Source organism: Aristolochia californica, unplaced genomic scaffold (genome assembly GCF_029961685.1).
Source record: "Aristolochia californica isolate CCGP_79_NKW_82.1479 unplaced genomic scaffold, dmAriCali1.0.hap1 SCAF_9, whole genome shotgun sequence".
Lineage (NCBI taxonomy): Eukaryota > Viridiplantae > Streptophyta > Magnoliopsida > Piperales > Aristolochiaceae > Aristolochia > Aristolochia californica.
In genome coordinates this window covers 38,094,955-38,111,431 of record NW_027182290.1, presented here as the reverse complement: position 1 = coordinate 38,111,431, position 16,477 = coordinate 38,094,955, and the positions used below count along the sequence as shown (strand labels likewise).

The window sequence follows — 16,477 nt, the reverse complement described above, 5'->3', positions numbered from 1 at the left end:
GCTTCGAAATGAGCCGGTGCCGGCTCGGTTCGATTCGGTAAACAAGGATCTCAAAACGACTCGTTTGAGTTAACTAGCCGAGCTTGAGCGAATCAAGGTTAGGCTCGAAAGCTCGCGAGCCGGCTCATTAACAGGCTCGTGAATTGTGGGAGCGGGGGAGAGGGGGGGGGGGGGGGGGGGGACTCTGAGCCCCTCCCGTCCACCGCTTTGGCCGCCTCTGTCGTCGTCGACAACTCCTCGCCGACCGCTACATCCCCTTCCCTCCAATTTCTTCCTCTTCCTCCAATTTTTTTGCCTCTGTTTTCGTCGCCGACGACAGGTCATCACTGGCACCTTGCCTTCGCTCCGCGTCGTCTCGGCGGAACCCCCCCCGCGTGAAGACGATTTTGCATGTGTGAAGGTCACATGTGTGAGATCATAAACCAGTGCGAATACGATTAGCATGTGTGAGATCATAAACCAGTGCGAATACGATTAGCACGTGTGAAAGATCATAAACAAGTAAAAAATAAAATAAATTTTTTTGTCCATTCCTCATGGCTCTTGAAGAAATTGAAAACACATTTTAGTATAAATATGTTTATAGAGACTATTAGTGGTTTTTTCAATAAATGTTGAAAAAACTTTTTTAGTATAAATATAGGGACTATTAGTGCCTCATATTTTTGGAAACATTTTTCTAATTAGAAATTCTTATAAAAAATCATATAATTTTCTAAGTAAGATTTTTTTGCCAAGATGGGTTAGAAAACTATATGGAAAAAAATTGAATAAGTATTTGACAGTTGATGCTATAATATTTTTAGTATGAGGCAATTTTCGTAACAATTTTGTGTTTGACATTGTATTTGATTAAAAATTTATCGATAAGTATAGTAATATATTAGATTGATTATTAATTTTTATTTATTTTCTTAGAAGAGACAATAAGAGGTCCATTTAACTTTCCTAAAAATTTTAAAATATTTCTTGTAATTTTTTAGTAAGACTCTAATAGTAATAGATTTTATTTAAAGATTTTTTTGGAAATATGTATCATAGGAAAAATATTTTTCTAGTTTTTCCTAGAATATAAATTTTCACTCAAGGGCACTAAGGAGGCCATAGTAAATTTATGGCTAGATTCAAAAATTACAAAATAAGCTAGACAACATTTGGGGTAAAACAGATTAAAATTGGTGGGTTCTAATCCATTATTGAGATTCAATCCCGAACATCCCTCTATCATTCTTTTTTTTAAAAATGTATGCATAATTTTATAGATAATTTATTTTACATATATTTTATGTAGAGTATTAAATATAGGTTAACCTCGAACTCGGCTAGAACTTGAGCTTGAATTCGGTTAAAATTATTAGGATCGAGCTCGATTATAATTTTAGGCTCGAGGTTAGGTCAGTATGAACATAGGAAGGTTCATACTCAGCTGGATTCGATGCCACCCTTATGCCCAATTTTAGGTAGAGGTCACACCCAATTTTATGTAGAGGTCATGCCCAAATTTATGTACAATATATGCCCAAATTTATGTCAAATGTATGTATAATTTTATATACAATTTATTTGACATGTATTTTTTGAAAAATTTTTAAATGTATGATGGAACTTGAACTCGAGATATGTAATTTTTGAAAAGTTTTAAATGAATGTTGAAGTTCGAGCGAGCTCAGCTCAAACTTGGCTCGAACTCGGTTAAAATTATTGGGTTCGAGCTCGATAACAATTTTAGGCTCGAGATTAGGCTCGACTCAAGCTCGAGTTTGAAATATTTAAATCAAGTTCGGCTCGAAGATAGGCAGGTTTGGGCTCGGCTCGAACAAAGGCAAGTTTGAGCTCGGCTCGGCTCGATGCCACCCCTAACCATAAGGCATAAGTGTCCAAGCTTGAGGCAATGAGTTCGAGTTAAGACTTGCATCATTTTTGTTGTCAAATCTTCCAAAATATAATTTTTCATTTACCCTTCTCTCCCCTTTTTTTATAACTTCACGTCGGAATGTAGAACAAAATCTGCTTGCAATGATGTTGGTCAATGAGATGACTTGCACCTACTCTATTTTGGTCCTTCACGACAATGGGATTGCAGTCACAACGGAAAAGATCCATGTCCTTTGTGAGGTGGTGAACAAACTCTGCCTATGGTATTTGCATCATTGATCAGAGCCTTCTATAAGGACCCAAATCGAGCCTCGACAAGGTCAATAGTTGCCGGAGAGATACCAATGTTGAGTTACTCTGCTTTGAGCCCTTTGTTTAACTTGCGCAAAAGAGGGGTGTTGAGGAACTAATCCCCAACGTCGGATTTGGTAGGAGAAGCTGCTCCCATGCTGCTATTGACGCTGCTTCTCAACTGCAACACGTTTATGACTAAGATTGTCAGTCTGGAAGACCTCCTTCACCTGCAGGATCAACAATGGCTCTTCGTTTCCGATGGTGTTGCTACTTCTGCTCCAAGCTTTGAGCAAAATGTTGAGTCTTTCTCTATCGCAACACACTTAGACGAGAGGGATTTCCTTTTAAAACGGTCACCTCCTACCCCTCAATTCTCTCCAACGAGACTTCTCAATTTGCTAACTGAAATCGATTGGAAGGAGACCCTAGACGTTTATGACTTCAAAGTTGTTCTACTGAAGCTTAAGTTCTTGAGGTGATTCTGACTGCCGGAGACTGCGAAGATCAATCAAGTTTGAAGGTTCGAATTAAGCCATGAATCGAGTTGTCTACGAATATGTGTGAGTTCTTTGTTTCAACATGTCTCTTATTTCAAGCATCTTTGGTCAAAGGATCAATGTGTTTGATCCCTTCTCTTTTGACATATAGGAAGAATCGGGAAGATGAAGGTGTATGCTCTACCCAGAAGTTTACTCTGGAAGGTGTTTTCATTAGTTGTAATAACGAAAATATTTCATAAGGGAAATTATAAACGAAAATCTAATAACGGAACATAACCCAATTCCATAAAAGACTCAGAATTTACATACAAAATAACCAACATCAAGACTTAAAACTCCCCACATTGTTTTGTCAACAAATAGGTGAAGTTATATCAAAAGATTTTCCAGATTGATTAATGTTTTTACACACTTTTCTAGGGAAAGTAAATTCCATTAAATTTTCTTGTGCACTAACAAGCCTAAAGATATTGGGCGAAGAATTACGAAATTCACATTCCACCAAATTTTCCAAGTGCACTAAACCTGACGATGAGAGAGAAACTTCCGTCCTATGCGATATGCACTAAGCTAGCCGACTTCTTCAAACTCGAACATCAAAGTTCGACCTTGTTGTCTTTCCCTCTATCCTCCCGCTGTCCCGCTGTCCCGCTGTCCTGCTAGCCTGTGTCTCTTCTCTCTTTTCCCCTTGTATCCTTGCATAAAATTTCTCTCTGTAGGTTTAAGCTAGTCGGGTACGTGCTGTGATTTGGACAGACGTCTGCCTTGCATTGCTACGTTGCTGGTATGGTTCGTCTCCCAATTTGCTCTCTCCCGCTCTTTTTTTCTCGTCTTTCCTCTGGCATAAGATTCTCGTTTTCTCTCATCATATTCACATTAAATCGATTTACTAAATAAGAAAGTATCAGATTATGTTTTCTTTCTTTGTGGTTCTCATGGCCCTTGGCCGCGGACCTGGAAGATTGAGTCTGTCACTGGATTTTCCAGAATGAGATGACCTGGGTGATGATAGATCATGAAGCTCGTAGAAGAACTTCTTTTTTTCTCTCGTATTATGGGTTAGAACTTGAAAGTATGTCATGGGCAAGTGCGGCAGTGTGATAATGGTCGTCTAATGTGATAGTGTGCTACTCAGAATCCTCTATTTATTTCACACAAAAAATAAAAATCAGTGGGATTTATCGTACTTATAAATGGCTGCCTGTTTGTAGAACTCTTATTGCCATCGACCTAAAAGGTTCTATCATTCTTAATGTTCTACAAATATAAAATCAGTTGCTTAATGTAGTAATAATAATCTCATAATTTTCGGTAGGAAGTGGTGTAGGTAGAATGACAAACATGATTCAAAGTAGTTCAGATCCTTTTTTTAATAGCATTCACTTTCGTGGAATTCAGATTTAACAAACCACAGATGGAAAGCCTACTTTGACTAACGGAAGGCATTCAAGCAGGCAACTTCAAAGAAGCCCTTGTAGTGGAGACTGGAGAGAATGAATATAAAGAAACAATTAGTCCCACACATGTCGTGATAAAAAGGAAAAAGGAAGATACAAATAGGGACAGAGTAATCAAGAGGAGCACTATTCCCTGTTTCTATTCTGTTTTTCTCTGAAAGTCTGAACCCAACCCTGAAAAAATCTTGATCCTGAAAAACCCAGAAAAACCAGTTATTCTCGCAACCCTGACCTCAACCACATCGCTGTCCCACATCCCAGTCCCTGCCTCGTCCCCGTATCCCCGACCCATTCCTGTTTTGATGCATGGCCCAATCTGCCATTCATTTAATGTTATAAAAATTATAATGAAATTAATCTACATGAAAAGTTATTATACTGTATAAAGAAAGAACAATAAAAAATCTCCCAAAAATTTAAAATTTCCCTCTTTTTACTTGTAAATATTATAATTATAATTTTGAAAGAGGTTATCTAAGTTAATTAAGTTGGGTTAGGGTTAGGATTGGGGTTGGGTAGGGTTTGAAAGACCTGTCCCTGCCCTGAACCGTATGGTTTTTTTTCCCAGCCCCGTGGGGTGAGGAAGGAAACCTGAACCCGGTTTTTCAGGTTAGGTCAGGTCGGGTTCCCGCTTAACCTGATCCCATGCCCTACCCTTGCTAGTTACTTTTGTAACTTTTCTGTTCTCTCACAATTTCTTTCTTGTGACTCTTCTCTCTATATGCACAAGCTATTTACTCGGCCTTTGCAAGTTCCTTGTTGGTTGATAAAATGCAAACAACAGACAAAACAAAATACACTTTTTGGCATAACTCTTTTTTGACGGTGTTTGCCTTTACGTTTATGTGTCAATTAGAGATTTATGTTGGTTTTGGCATCTTTTGTTGACTTGAACCTGATCTATGTTGCTAACTTTTCTGAGTCAACCCTTTTTTGAAGATTAATGAACTGCTCAATGTTGTTGTAATAATTCCTTCTTCTTCTTCATTTCCAGAGTTCATCTGCATTATTTAAGATTGGTATTTTTTCTTTCCGTTCTATGATGGTTGTGGAAAGCTGTAAAAACTCTACTGCTTCGGTTCCTCCTCCTCCTCGAGTCCTAGATGTGCAGAAATTCACAGAATCCAGGGCTTCAGAGCTCAAAGCACTTTACTCAATCATTGCAGATCGTGTACACAATGACTTCCAATCACATAAAAACAAGAGAAGAAGAACTACAGGGTATGATGATCGCATTTCAAGAAAGAATGCAAAGAAAAAACAGAAATCTGGACAAGTAGAAAGATGCAAATCTTCCATTTTAAACAATCATGAGAGGCAGGTCTCTCGTCGAAATCGCAGGAAAAGGGAATTTATGAGGAATGCTGAAACAGGATTCTCTACTTCCTTGGATGGCACCAAGAGGTTAAGAACTCATCTATGGCATACTAAGCGGTTTAAGATGGTAAAGCAATGGAGTTTTTATCTACCTATGGGGTTACATGGGAGGTAAGAAGATTGTTTATGATTAAGTTTTTTTCAGTGAGGAAGCACAAGGGCACTTTGTTCACAATATTCTCTATATCCATCTGTTCTGTGGCATGAGCTTCCACTAAAGCCTGCTGAAGGATTGGAATTTGATTTCGTTTTCTCCTTTGAGCTGTCATGCTTGTTAATTGTTCTAAACAATTACAAAAAGTTACGTTTTCCTTGATCTTACCAAAATTCTGCACTTTGTAGGGTCAAAATTTGCAACATGATTAACTGCCTAATTGTTGTGTTATGGTCCCCCTAAAGAGACATGCATACCCCTGAAAATTCTAACAAGCATTTCTCTGTCATAACTTTTTAACTTGTGATACAGCGGAAGAGGTTCTAGGGCTGTCCTGAAGTGGCTCAAATCTGGAGCTGTCATACATGATGAAAGCTACAGTTGCGCTGTTCAGCTGGAAGGTCTAGAGGCAGGCATCTCCCTTCATTTGCACTTCTAAATATTATTTATGCTCCTTAACCTTATTATTTTTTCTATCACTATCATTTTATTGCTGTTATTATCATTATTATGTTAAAGTAACTTATTTTCCATACCTGTCTGCCAAAAATCATGTAAATTACAAGCACATTTTTGCTGTCTATTTTTGTTAGTTAAACTAGGAAACAGAAGGTAGACATATCTCAGAGAAGAGCTATATTTCTCATCTATTCATGGACTTATTAGTCAGCTATTTTAGTATTTGATCTTTCATCATACATTAGACTGTCCTACGTTATAGCCTTCCTGCTTTATTATGGGTACTAGTTACAGAATCCCATCTCAAATCTATGGGTGTACTGTTTTATTTTAGGCTCATGAGTCCTTATAAGATGCATGACAGCTTTTGGCAGGGCGATTGCATCTTTTTTCACATCCTGGTCTTATTTAATGACAAGAATATCAGCAATAAGTCACTGTAACTGTTTTTTTTTTTTTTTTTTTTTTAAGGGGGGGTGTGGGCGGGGGGAGGGACGAAGATGTTGTATTTTGGAGGCTATTTTGTGATATGTGGCTGATTGGGCCTTTGGCTCAATGACCACATGTGAGGGTTCCTATTTTGAGGCCTTGCATTTGAGTCTCACCAGGGTTAGTGGTCCAAAAAATGAATTTATTTAGGTGCATGTAAATAGACTTCTTTTCTTTTTCTCTTTTGGGCTTTTCTTTCTTTCACCCTCCTGGATGTTGATGTACTTCCTCCTATGAAGTAAACTTGTTCTTGAGTTCTCTGTCGTGACCAAATGGGTGTTTTCATCATAGTATTATATAATCTGATGATCTATCTGGAGTCTAATTAATACATTTACTTTCAGGATTCACTTTTGTCAATTTTAAGAATGGTTCTAGTTCCATTTCCGCTTTCTGAAGAGTATAGCCAAGCAGTACTCCGTGGGGTTTGTTATGGAAATGCCATGGTAAGTTATATCTTTTGTTAAGGTCATGAAACTTGTAATTCTGTGTAAAGGATCAAGTGCATAGATGGATTGATAACATCATCTTCTTTGGCAGCTTCATCATGTTGGAGCACCTCATTCTCATTTAATTGCTCCAGTTATTTACATGTGGCGGCCATCATATCAGGAAACAACTGATAGTGAAGTTGGCATAGTCCCTACTCGATGTAATTCAGTTCGCCAACTGTGGGTGTGGTTACATGCAGCTGCTTTTCATGAAGGGTTTAATGCTCTGAGATATGCTTGTGAAAAGCTGGTATAGCCTTGCAATATCTTGTTTCTGTTTTATCTACAATTTATGTATGGTAAATATTGCTAAGACATGCACACACGAGGATACCTAGACAGCATAGGAATTAAAGCCCAGCCTGTGCATTGAGAAACTCTCCATGTCGTCATTGAGTCAAATGCTTGATCCTTGAAAATAAAAAGAATCTTCTTACTTGCTTTGTTGATGAACTTGCATTTGTCTCTACTAACTTTATAAATCAGCATGGAAGCATGCTTTCACTGATTTTTTTTTTTTTTTTTGGCTGAACCTTGCTAGTATTTAGTGGTGAGCCCTTCTAATCTTTTTAGTATTTGATATTTTTGCACTTATTTAGTGTCATGCATTTCTTATGTCATTTTCAAATATCTAGTTAATAATTTGAGCATGCTCTTGGATCATTTTCTATTAGGAACCGGTACTTTTTTAATAAATTTTTTGATAGTAATGAGAAAAAGAGGTTTCTTTACGGAAGCTCTATGAAAGGATAAATTACATCAGAGGAGGAGAAAACATGTTGATAACAAATGCAATACAAAGAGCATAACCAAAATCAAAATCAAATGGGAAAGATATTGCCAACAAGAAGATATATTTTAGATTATGGGCTGTCACTATTTTAGATTCCAAACTATGCTTGGTTTTATTTTTTTGTCAAACCTCTGTGCAATAGAATGTTCTTTATAGGATTTGCCTGAAGTGGTAAATAATTGTTAACTGTTAAGGAATAGTCCCACATAGATTAGGGAGTACAAAAATCTTGAGTTTATTAGTTGGTAAAGAGGTTTCTTAAGTTGGCTAGTCATTTTGGGATGGGCCTTGGGCCCAACTTAACATGGTATCAGAGCGGGTACTCATATGTGGGCCTGCACCTAAACTATCTACTTGTACAGCCACAAAAGATGGCCTACACCTAAAACTATCCACTTGTAGAGTCACAAAAAAGAGGGCCTACACCTAAACTGCCTTCTCCTAAATTATCCACTTGTAGAGCCACAAAAGAGGGTCTACACGTGAGGGGGAGTGTTAAGGAATAGTCCTACATAGATTAGTGAGTACAAAGATCTTGAGTTTATTAGTTGTAAAGAGGTTTCCTAAGTTAGTTTGTCATTTTGGGATGAGCCTTGGACCCAACTTAACATTAACACCTCAAGATTTGTTGCCCACTTCAAATAATTATCAACAGTGAATTTAGGAACAAGCAAAACAGATTGTACAATTAAGGATGAAGTAACTGAACTTTCCCCTCTCCACAAATAGGTAAGGAAGAACCATCGACAAGGGTAACAATACTTAACAAGAGATGGCCAACTAAGAGAAGTAAATATAGAAGACATACTTGACATGTGCGAAGATACTTTGAAATTATGTGTGGGAGGTAGACATACCTGAACTAGCCATGGTGGTTGTGGATGTGTGGTGGAAGAGGTCAAATGTGCCATCCTCTGTGCCAATTGCTGAAGTTCATCTGGAGCACCAGGAATAATACCCTAATATAAGGCTTGTTGAAGTTTCATCACCTTCTGGATCACTAGAATTGGCCCAAGTAGGTTTTCCAAACATGTCCTAGCACTTATCTAAGAAGTGATTATTGTGCCCACAATAGACACGTCTCTTATCACTTCTACCATAACCACAACCACAACCTCTACCATGATTAGAACTATCTCGACTGCGTCCTATACTAACCCTTCCATGTCCACGGGGTGCCTTTAAATGACCCGGTGAGGACTGAATATTGAGGGCAGCAGCCTCTGCCCCCCTATTATCCATGCTGCCATATAGAACCATAACTGTTTCGGCTTGAACAATTTTGTTAAAAGCCTTTTTCAATGTGATGCGGAACGGCGTGATCTTAACGATCCTGACGGTGAATTTGGGGAGGAAAATAGGGGAATCAAAGAAAGAGAAGAGGAATTGAGAAGAAGAAGAAAGAGAAGAGTAGAGAGGAAGAAGAGAATGATCGGGAAGGGGAGAATGGAGGATAAGTTTAATTCATCAATAATCTGTCTCACTAATCCGATTACATTCTCTTAATAAGGAAACAAAACTGAAATTAAAAATTAAAAAAAAAAGAGATAAATCACTAACTGAGAAATCTTGTAAAATTAGGAGAATTAAAAACAAAAATAAAATAAATAAATTAAAAAAAATATGGGAGTGGTGGGTCCTAATGGGGCCCGATGTCTTCGAGTGTAGACCCATGTGACTGGTGGCACATTGGTGTCCCCACCACAATGTGGACACATTGTTAGCAACGAGTTATTGGGCTTGAATTGTATAAAATTTGAGACCTAACCCATCAATAAACTTGGCCACATGAATCTGCCAAAATGCTTCGAAGCTCCTTCTCATCTGTAGTAAAAGGATGATATACACTAATCTCATGTAGTATACATTGGAATTAACTAAAATAATCAGTCACAATTCTATCCCCTCTTTTCAAACTCAAAAACCTCGCGTAGAGTTCATAATCTTTGACAGATTAATTTTCTGATCGTAGAGACTCTAGCGAAATCCAAATCTCCTTTGCCGTCTCACAGTTCATAACTTGACTTTGTAACCTGGATCCCATGTTGTTTACAAGCTTGTCTTGACTTGGTTATTTTCTGCCTCCTAGTCATTAGTCATGGGTGTAGGAGGGTAATCCTTAAGATACTTGACTTTTCTTTTGGCTTAAAGATACATTCAGACCAATTTGGACCAGCTCAGATAAATCTGTCCATTCAATTTGTTTTGTAGTGATTTGAATAGTATCCTTGACTTTAGAATTTCCATAAATTCTTTACTGGATTAATAACTTCACTTGACTCAGCCATGACTTACCACAAAAAATAACCAATCCACACACAAATCGACTTGGAATAAGTCCACAAACCCAACTCATGATCACACAGTAATTTGCATGCCTAGATAAGGTGATGTCCACACAGGATAGAATTAGGGCACCTGAAGTTCAAATCTAACCCACTACTCAATTTACTCAACAGCAGTTATTGAATGCAAAATTCACAAGTGCGAAGGCCAAACAAACAACCCTCTAGAGGCACGAAATCTTCATAAATTTGATCAATTGGCAGCACAAGCCATCAAACCTAAGGGTATGGTATAGAAGAAAAGAAAAGATCTAATGTTAAACTTTAATCAGTAAAGAAATTAGAAAATCCCTTTTCCAGGAGAAGTTGCAGGCTTAGAAAGTAGAGAGAACCTTGCTGGAAACTTTTTGCAACCGGATGCTAACGCTTTGATACCATGTAAAAGTGGAAAATTGAGAACAAAGAAAGAGAAAATGAGAGAGAAAAGGGAGGGATGAAGAGTGTGGCAGTTTCCAACACTTATTAAGATGTCAGAAATTGTCCTTGTCTCTGTTAAATATCACTTAAGTGGATAATAATGTACATGGACAGAAATATCCCTCTACACTTAACTCCTTATATCTCCTTAATTACCTAACAGAAAAGCTGAAAATTGAAACTTATACACACTACATGAAATATGACACTTCCATGGTCTTGTGGAATACAACGAGTGAAGTAAAGGACCAAAATACTCATAGATATAATTCAACAAGTTTCCAAATTAATTTTTGAGGAGACAACAAAACTAGTAGTACTGGACATCTCTTTAGGTGTACCAAAAGGAATCTTTCTAAATTGGTAGAAGTTGCAAATGAAGGGTGTTAAAGAATTAAGTCCCACATAGATTAGTGAGTACAAAGATCTTGAGTTTATTAGTTCAGAAATAGACTTTCTAACTTGGCTAGTAATTTTGTGATGGGCCTTGGACCCAACTTCATATGATATCACAGCATGTGCTCATACATGGGCCTCCACCCAAATTGTCCTTGTGTAAAGTCACAAATGAGGGCTTACACATGAGGAGTGTTAAAGAATAAGTCTCACATAGATTAGTAAGTAGAAAATTCTTGGGTTTATTAGTTGGGAACCTTGGACCCAACTTCATAAGGGGGATTTCAAGTATGAGATTAGAATACACTAATGGTGGTGTCAATGAAATAAACCAAGCCATAAGATGGCCATCAGAAAGATTTTATGTAAAAATAAAGAAAGAGGATCTTAATCAATCGATCTCATGTCCAACGGAGATCAGACATAGAAACTACCTGCCATTTGAACAATTAAAACTTTTTTTTTCTTGAAATGGTGCTGAGTTTTATTAGAGAGAAAAAATATTTACATTAAGGGAAATGAAATTACAGAGACAAGATTGGAAATGGAAAGCAAAACAGGCTAGTGATGCCAGGGAAGAGATGCTGATCCATAACACCATCCTATGACGGCTCTAGAGTTCCCTTCAATGAGCCGATGGCCAGAGAGACGATCCTTGAAAGAGATCAGGCCTTGAAGGAGGGTGAAGACGTCAATAGTGTTTGAGTCAACAACACCCAAAGGACCCGAGTAGGAAAGGATAACATCTCTCGAAGAGTTCCAAAAGATGCCCCTGAAGCCAGTAGGCCCCGGGCAGCTAATGGCACTGCCGTCAAAATTGTTGGAGGTTTGGAAGGGCCTAACATGAGCGCAAGAATGCGCCAATTCATCTAAAGGAGCATGCCAACGAGGCTGGAGAAGTCCTTTCTGGAATGTAACCTGTGCTTTCAACGCTGCTGAATTTGTGGTTGAATCTCCGGTTATTACACTCTAGCCAAATGCTCCAGGGCACGTGCGCAAGGCAAGCGGATAGGAGCAATTTACCAAGCTTTGGAAAGGGGGTCCCCATGACAAGGCGTATGGTCCCAATGAGGTCACACTATAGGCTAAGATGGAGAGACCGCTGAAACATGGCCATCCAGACCCTCCAAGAGCAGCTGCAGTGGAGGAGCACATGCTGAACAGACTCGTTACAAGTGCTGCAAAGAGGACATGTGATGTCAGGATTGGTGTGGCCACACCTATGAAGATTGTCGGTAGTAAGAATTTGTTCCCGGATGGCAGTCCAGATGAAGAATTTGATTGAGTATAGTCTCCAAGCAGCAGGAGCGTCAGGCTCAGATGTGTTGGGAGTCCATCCTCTGATGTGAGAATAGGCAGATGCAACCGAGAAGAGACTACTTGCATTTTTTTTCCAAATCATCTTATCAGGAATATGCGCTCTTATCACAGTTGTTAGATAAGAGAGTGCAGAGCGCTCTAGTCCCCTCTTCACTCAGGCCATGTCTAAAATGGTAGTTCCAGGATGGGTTGCTCCATACTTCAGCCACAAGGGCATCCTGATGCAGTGAGATTGCGAATAGAGAGCTGAAAGCATCCTTGAAGGGGCGACTTCCACACCAGATATCACGCCAGAAGAGAAGAAGTTTCTGACCATTGCCGGCAAAAAAGGATGTGGCGCTTTTGAATAGAGGAAGCATAGGGAGGAGAGTCTTCCAGATTGGGGACAGGCACCTATGGTTTCCCCCTTCGGTCCAGATTTAACAAATAAAACTTAGAAACCTATCTCAACAAAGATGAAATTCCCTTGCGACCTAGGAACCATATCAACTTGTCTATCGGTGCAGCTGTTGATCATTGAGCCATTAAATATAAAAAGGTTTCAGAGAGATCATAGAGGTGAAGACCGGGATTGAAAAAAAAATGATTCACTCTGTTAGTTATTTTGAACCCAATAGTAAGAGTAAATTGGGACTGGAAAGAATCCCTAATTAGCTTTTAGAGCTTTGATACCATATGATTAAATGTTGAAATAGGAAAAGAGTGGAAAAGAATGCAATGACAGAGGCAGGGAACAAAGGAAAAAGAGGACAAGAAAAAATGCAGTGGAGAGAGATGGAAGTATAGTCTAGGAGAGAGAAATCAATGTACACTCTTGTATGTAGTTTACCGTAACTATGAAAATGCCCTTTGGAGTCGATAAGTGAGACCAAAGTACTTCTAATTGTTTTGAAACTTCTTGAGGATGATGCAATTGTCCGAATGGTTGCTAGATTCTCAAATATATGTGTTCTGTTGATGATCTTATGGTAGATTAGACCTATGACTCAATTGTCACATAGGAGATTTGGTAGTTTGAGATCTTGGGATCAAGACTGACTAGTGCTGAAGGTGTTATTTCTCTATATGTGTAATCAACACTAAAACAAAGAAAGAAAATGATTCATTTGGTGTTGTGAGTTCATTTAGGATTGATCTACAGCAATTTTTAGAGACATGAGCAGGAACGTCGCAGATGACTCTGATATTAATTGGCAAATTTTACTTCATGTTCAGATGAATGAGGAAAATGTGTCAGTCAGTTGCTTTTCACGTGGTGGAGAGCTTGCAAAATTAGAAGTTATGGGATCAAAGGCATCTGAAATTCTTCTAAAGATATTACACCCACTTTCAGAGTGAGTTCAGTGTTTCTGACTTATTATCAAAATAAGATGCATATTTGCAACTTCTATCTTTCCTTTTCTCATGAGGTTTTAAAATTTTTCATTGACAGGGTATCAAGTGCTTCTGCTGACCTTGGATTGAAGAGATGTTCAGTTATTAAAAATGAGATAACAGGTCCCCTTAAAAGCACATTTTTCCTATTGCATTCTGCTGAATTTCTCTCCAATTCAATTCTATCCCTCGCTGTCCAAGATCCTCGTGATTTAGAGGAGGACAATTTAATGGAACATGCTACTCCAACCTCAGGACCCTCGAGTATTAGGGCAGAATCCTTTAAATCACTGTGGTTAAAACCTGACATAGATCCAGTTCAGCTCTCTGATAGCAAGGATTTGTGGACTCTTCATGGTCAAGTTAATCTTCCATTGGAAGAGAGTCTCCTTTGTCAGGAAAAGCATAAAAAGCGTTTAGCTTTTTTTCACCTCGATGATGCTACGACAGGGAAATCGACAACTGAATGTGAAAAACATTCTGCTCAATCTTGCCCCATATTGCTTTTGAAAAGTAATATCGAGGGGAGCTCTCTCTCGCGGTATGTTAAGAATTTTTTTATTTCTGTGTGGATGCAGTGTAAATACAACTTTTGTCATTACTTTGGTGACTAACAGGATCTACCTTGTCCCTTAATACGTTGCAGATGGTCTATCATTTTGCCTGTAAGTTGGGTAAAGGCTTTTTGGATTCCACTCATTACCAAAGGAGCCCATGCAATTGGCCAGAGGGAGAGGCACTGGATTGCAAGTAGTGTAAGTGCATTCTGGTGAACCTTTTCATTGGACATTGTGTGTTGTTGTTGTAGCTGTTTTCTGTGTTTTTTCAAATATCATGACAGTGTTGTACCCTACTGGTATCTGCAGGCTGGAATTCCTTCTTTTCCTTATGATTTTCCAGATTCCAGGGCATATTTGGATTTAATGGCTGCTCAAGCAGCAGCCCATGATCAAAAGGCTGAACTCTGTCCCCTTGCTGTGAGACCTTTAAGAGTTCCCATACCACCTCCATGGCATTGTATCAAGCTAGCTGCACTTGAATGGCCTCGAATACAAGGTGAACTAACATGTAACTCTGAGACAGCTAATGGTAGCTTATTGGAGCAGGAAGATGTTGGAGTCTCTTTTCAAGGATTTGTGGCAAGGAGATCCACAGAATTGATCAGTTTTCTGAATGAAATTTGTGGGAATCATTTAGTACTATTCCCTCACATACCCAATGAACGAAGTATTTGCTCAGTCTTCTTGAATAAAGGCAGAATTAGCCCGGTGCCGATAGAGACTAGAGAACTCCCAACAGATAGGAAACTGTGCTTCCTGAGAATTCTTCTTCATGCCTACAAGAAAGGTGTTTTTGAAGATGGCGCTGTTGTTTGTGCTCCAGTTCTCACTGATTTATCGCAATCAACATCCCGGTTAGTGCTTTGCTTGATATCATCTGGGAAGCTATCATATTGTCTGTATTATGGAAAGGCATTTTAACTTCTCGTTAGTTTGCTGCTGTGATGAAAAGATCTTAGGAAGAGATCAATGCTTATCTTCTTTTCTCAATAACATTTTTCCTGCCTGAAATTCCTACCTCTTATTCCAAACTAATTTCTTTACTACTTGCTGTCCATTTAATTCAGTATGCTCCAAACTATGAAAATGCAGGTGGGACGAGGAGAAAGTACTTCAAATTCCTCCGTCTTCAGTAAGAACATATTTCATGCAAAAGCCTTCTGGTAAGTGGGAGTTGCAGATACCTGAAGACCCTGTGGCCAGGCAATCGAATAGGTGGCCTATTGGGTTTGTCACCTCTGGATTTGTACGGGGCAGGTTAGAATTTTCACTTTAGACACCTTTACATTTACCCATTTTATTATTTTTCTGAACTCTGGTAATGATCAGTTATAACCCGGTTTTTATCAACTCTTCTGTGATTTTGTCCAGCACCAAGCCCGTGGCATTAGCTTTATGTGAAGCAACCTTGCTTGCGCGGCTGAGGCAAGAGCAGTGGGGTGAGATGCAGGAAAATGGGAGGCCAGAGATTTTCGTACTAGTTAGAAATCTGAGATCTAGTGCTTATAGACTGGCTCTTGCCTCCATCGTTTTGGAAGACCAGGAGGCTGATGCCATTTTCTTATGAAACCACGTAGTCCTTTCCATCGCTGCATTTGATGCCTCTCTACGACCCACTGGTCACTATGTAAATATATTTAATGTAGCCAATCAATTCTTTTAGAAAATTTTCTTACAACCTTTTGGTCATAATTCTCACGTATAAATTTTCCATAAATCTTAATCTTCTTTATAAAGTTAAATCTTAATGGCTTATCCAAATATTTGTTGTTTTATCATTGTTTGGTATTACATCATTTCATTCATCTCTTTAATCAATCAGTATCGATTTTCAAGGGAAATGTAGAAGAAATGGTTATTATAAATTAGATACTAAACAGTTTTTATCTGATACTAGGGCTGATCTAATATAAAAAATCATTTGGTTATTTAGGATTTAACAGGGAAATATGATCTTCTGTAAGTTAGAGGCTGATAAGATGGGAATGAGCCTCCTCATCCTTGATCCATCCCAAAAGAAAGTTTTAACAATGCAAGGGTCTTTTTTCTTAAAAGTTTCAGTCAGGTAAAAGTTTTTTTTATGATTATTTTATCCAATTTAATAGTATTGTTCGGAGTTAGAGGCTTCGCATCAATTTGGGATATCTGATTAGCCTGCGGGGAAAAAAAATTTCTC

At 38.5% G+C, this 16,477-nt stretch overlaps 2 protein-coding genes across 2 annotated transcripts; both read left to right on the top strand.

Moving 5' to 3' along the window:
• The first annotated feature begins 3,282 nt into the window (after nt 1-3,282).
• On the top strand, nt 3,283-6,096 carry LOC137940938 (ribonucleases P/MRP protein subunit POP1-like). Its single transcript, XM_068786057.1, has 3 exons — nt 3,283-3,453; nt 5,121-5,614; nt 5,970-6,096. Exons 2-3 carry the CDS (start codon nt 5,166-5,168, stop codon nt 6,094-6,096), a joined length of 576 nt encoding a protein of 191 aa, XP_068642158.1. The 5' UTR covers nt 3,283-3,453; nt 5,121-5,165.
• An 839-nt stretch (nt 6,097-6,935) lies between these two features.
• LOC137941252 (ribonucleases P/MRP protein subunit POP1-like) lies at nt 6,936-15,993 on the top strand. Its single transcript, XM_068786576.1, has 8 exons — nt 6,936-7,051; nt 7,146-7,346; nt 13,583-13,701; nt 13,800-14,282; nt 14,388-14,496; nt 14,608-15,155; nt 15,394-15,558; nt 15,673-15,993. The coding sequence occupies exons 1-8, from the start codon at nt 6,974-6,976 to the stop codon at nt 15,866-15,868; spliced, it is 1,899 nt and encodes a 632-aa protein (XP_068642677.1). The 5' UTR covers nt 6,936-6,973; the 3' UTR covers nt 15,869-15,993.
• The last annotated feature ends 484 nt before the right edge of the window (nt 15,994-16,477 follow it).

Coding starts and splice junctions, on each gene's coding strand:
- LOC137940938 (XM_068786057.1), top strand. CDS start 5,166: ATGATGGTTGTGGAAAGCTGTAAAAACTCTACTGCTTCGGTTCCTCCT. Junction 5,615..5,969: donor CCTATGGGGTTACATGGGAG/GTAAGAAGATTG, acceptor CTTGTGATACAG/CGGAAGAGGTTCTAGGGCTG.
- LOC137941252 (XM_068786576.1), top strand. CDS start 6,974: ATGGTTCTAGTTCCATTTCCGCTTTCTGAAGAGTATAGCCAAGCAGTA. Junction 7,052..7,145: donor TTTGTTATGGAAATGCCATG/GTAAGTTATATC, acceptor CTTCTTTGGCAG/CTTCATCATGTTGGAGCACC. Junction 7,347..13,582: donor GATATGCTTGTGAAAAGCTG/GTATAGCCTTGC, acceptor CTTCATGTTCAG/ATGAATGAGGAAAATGTGTC.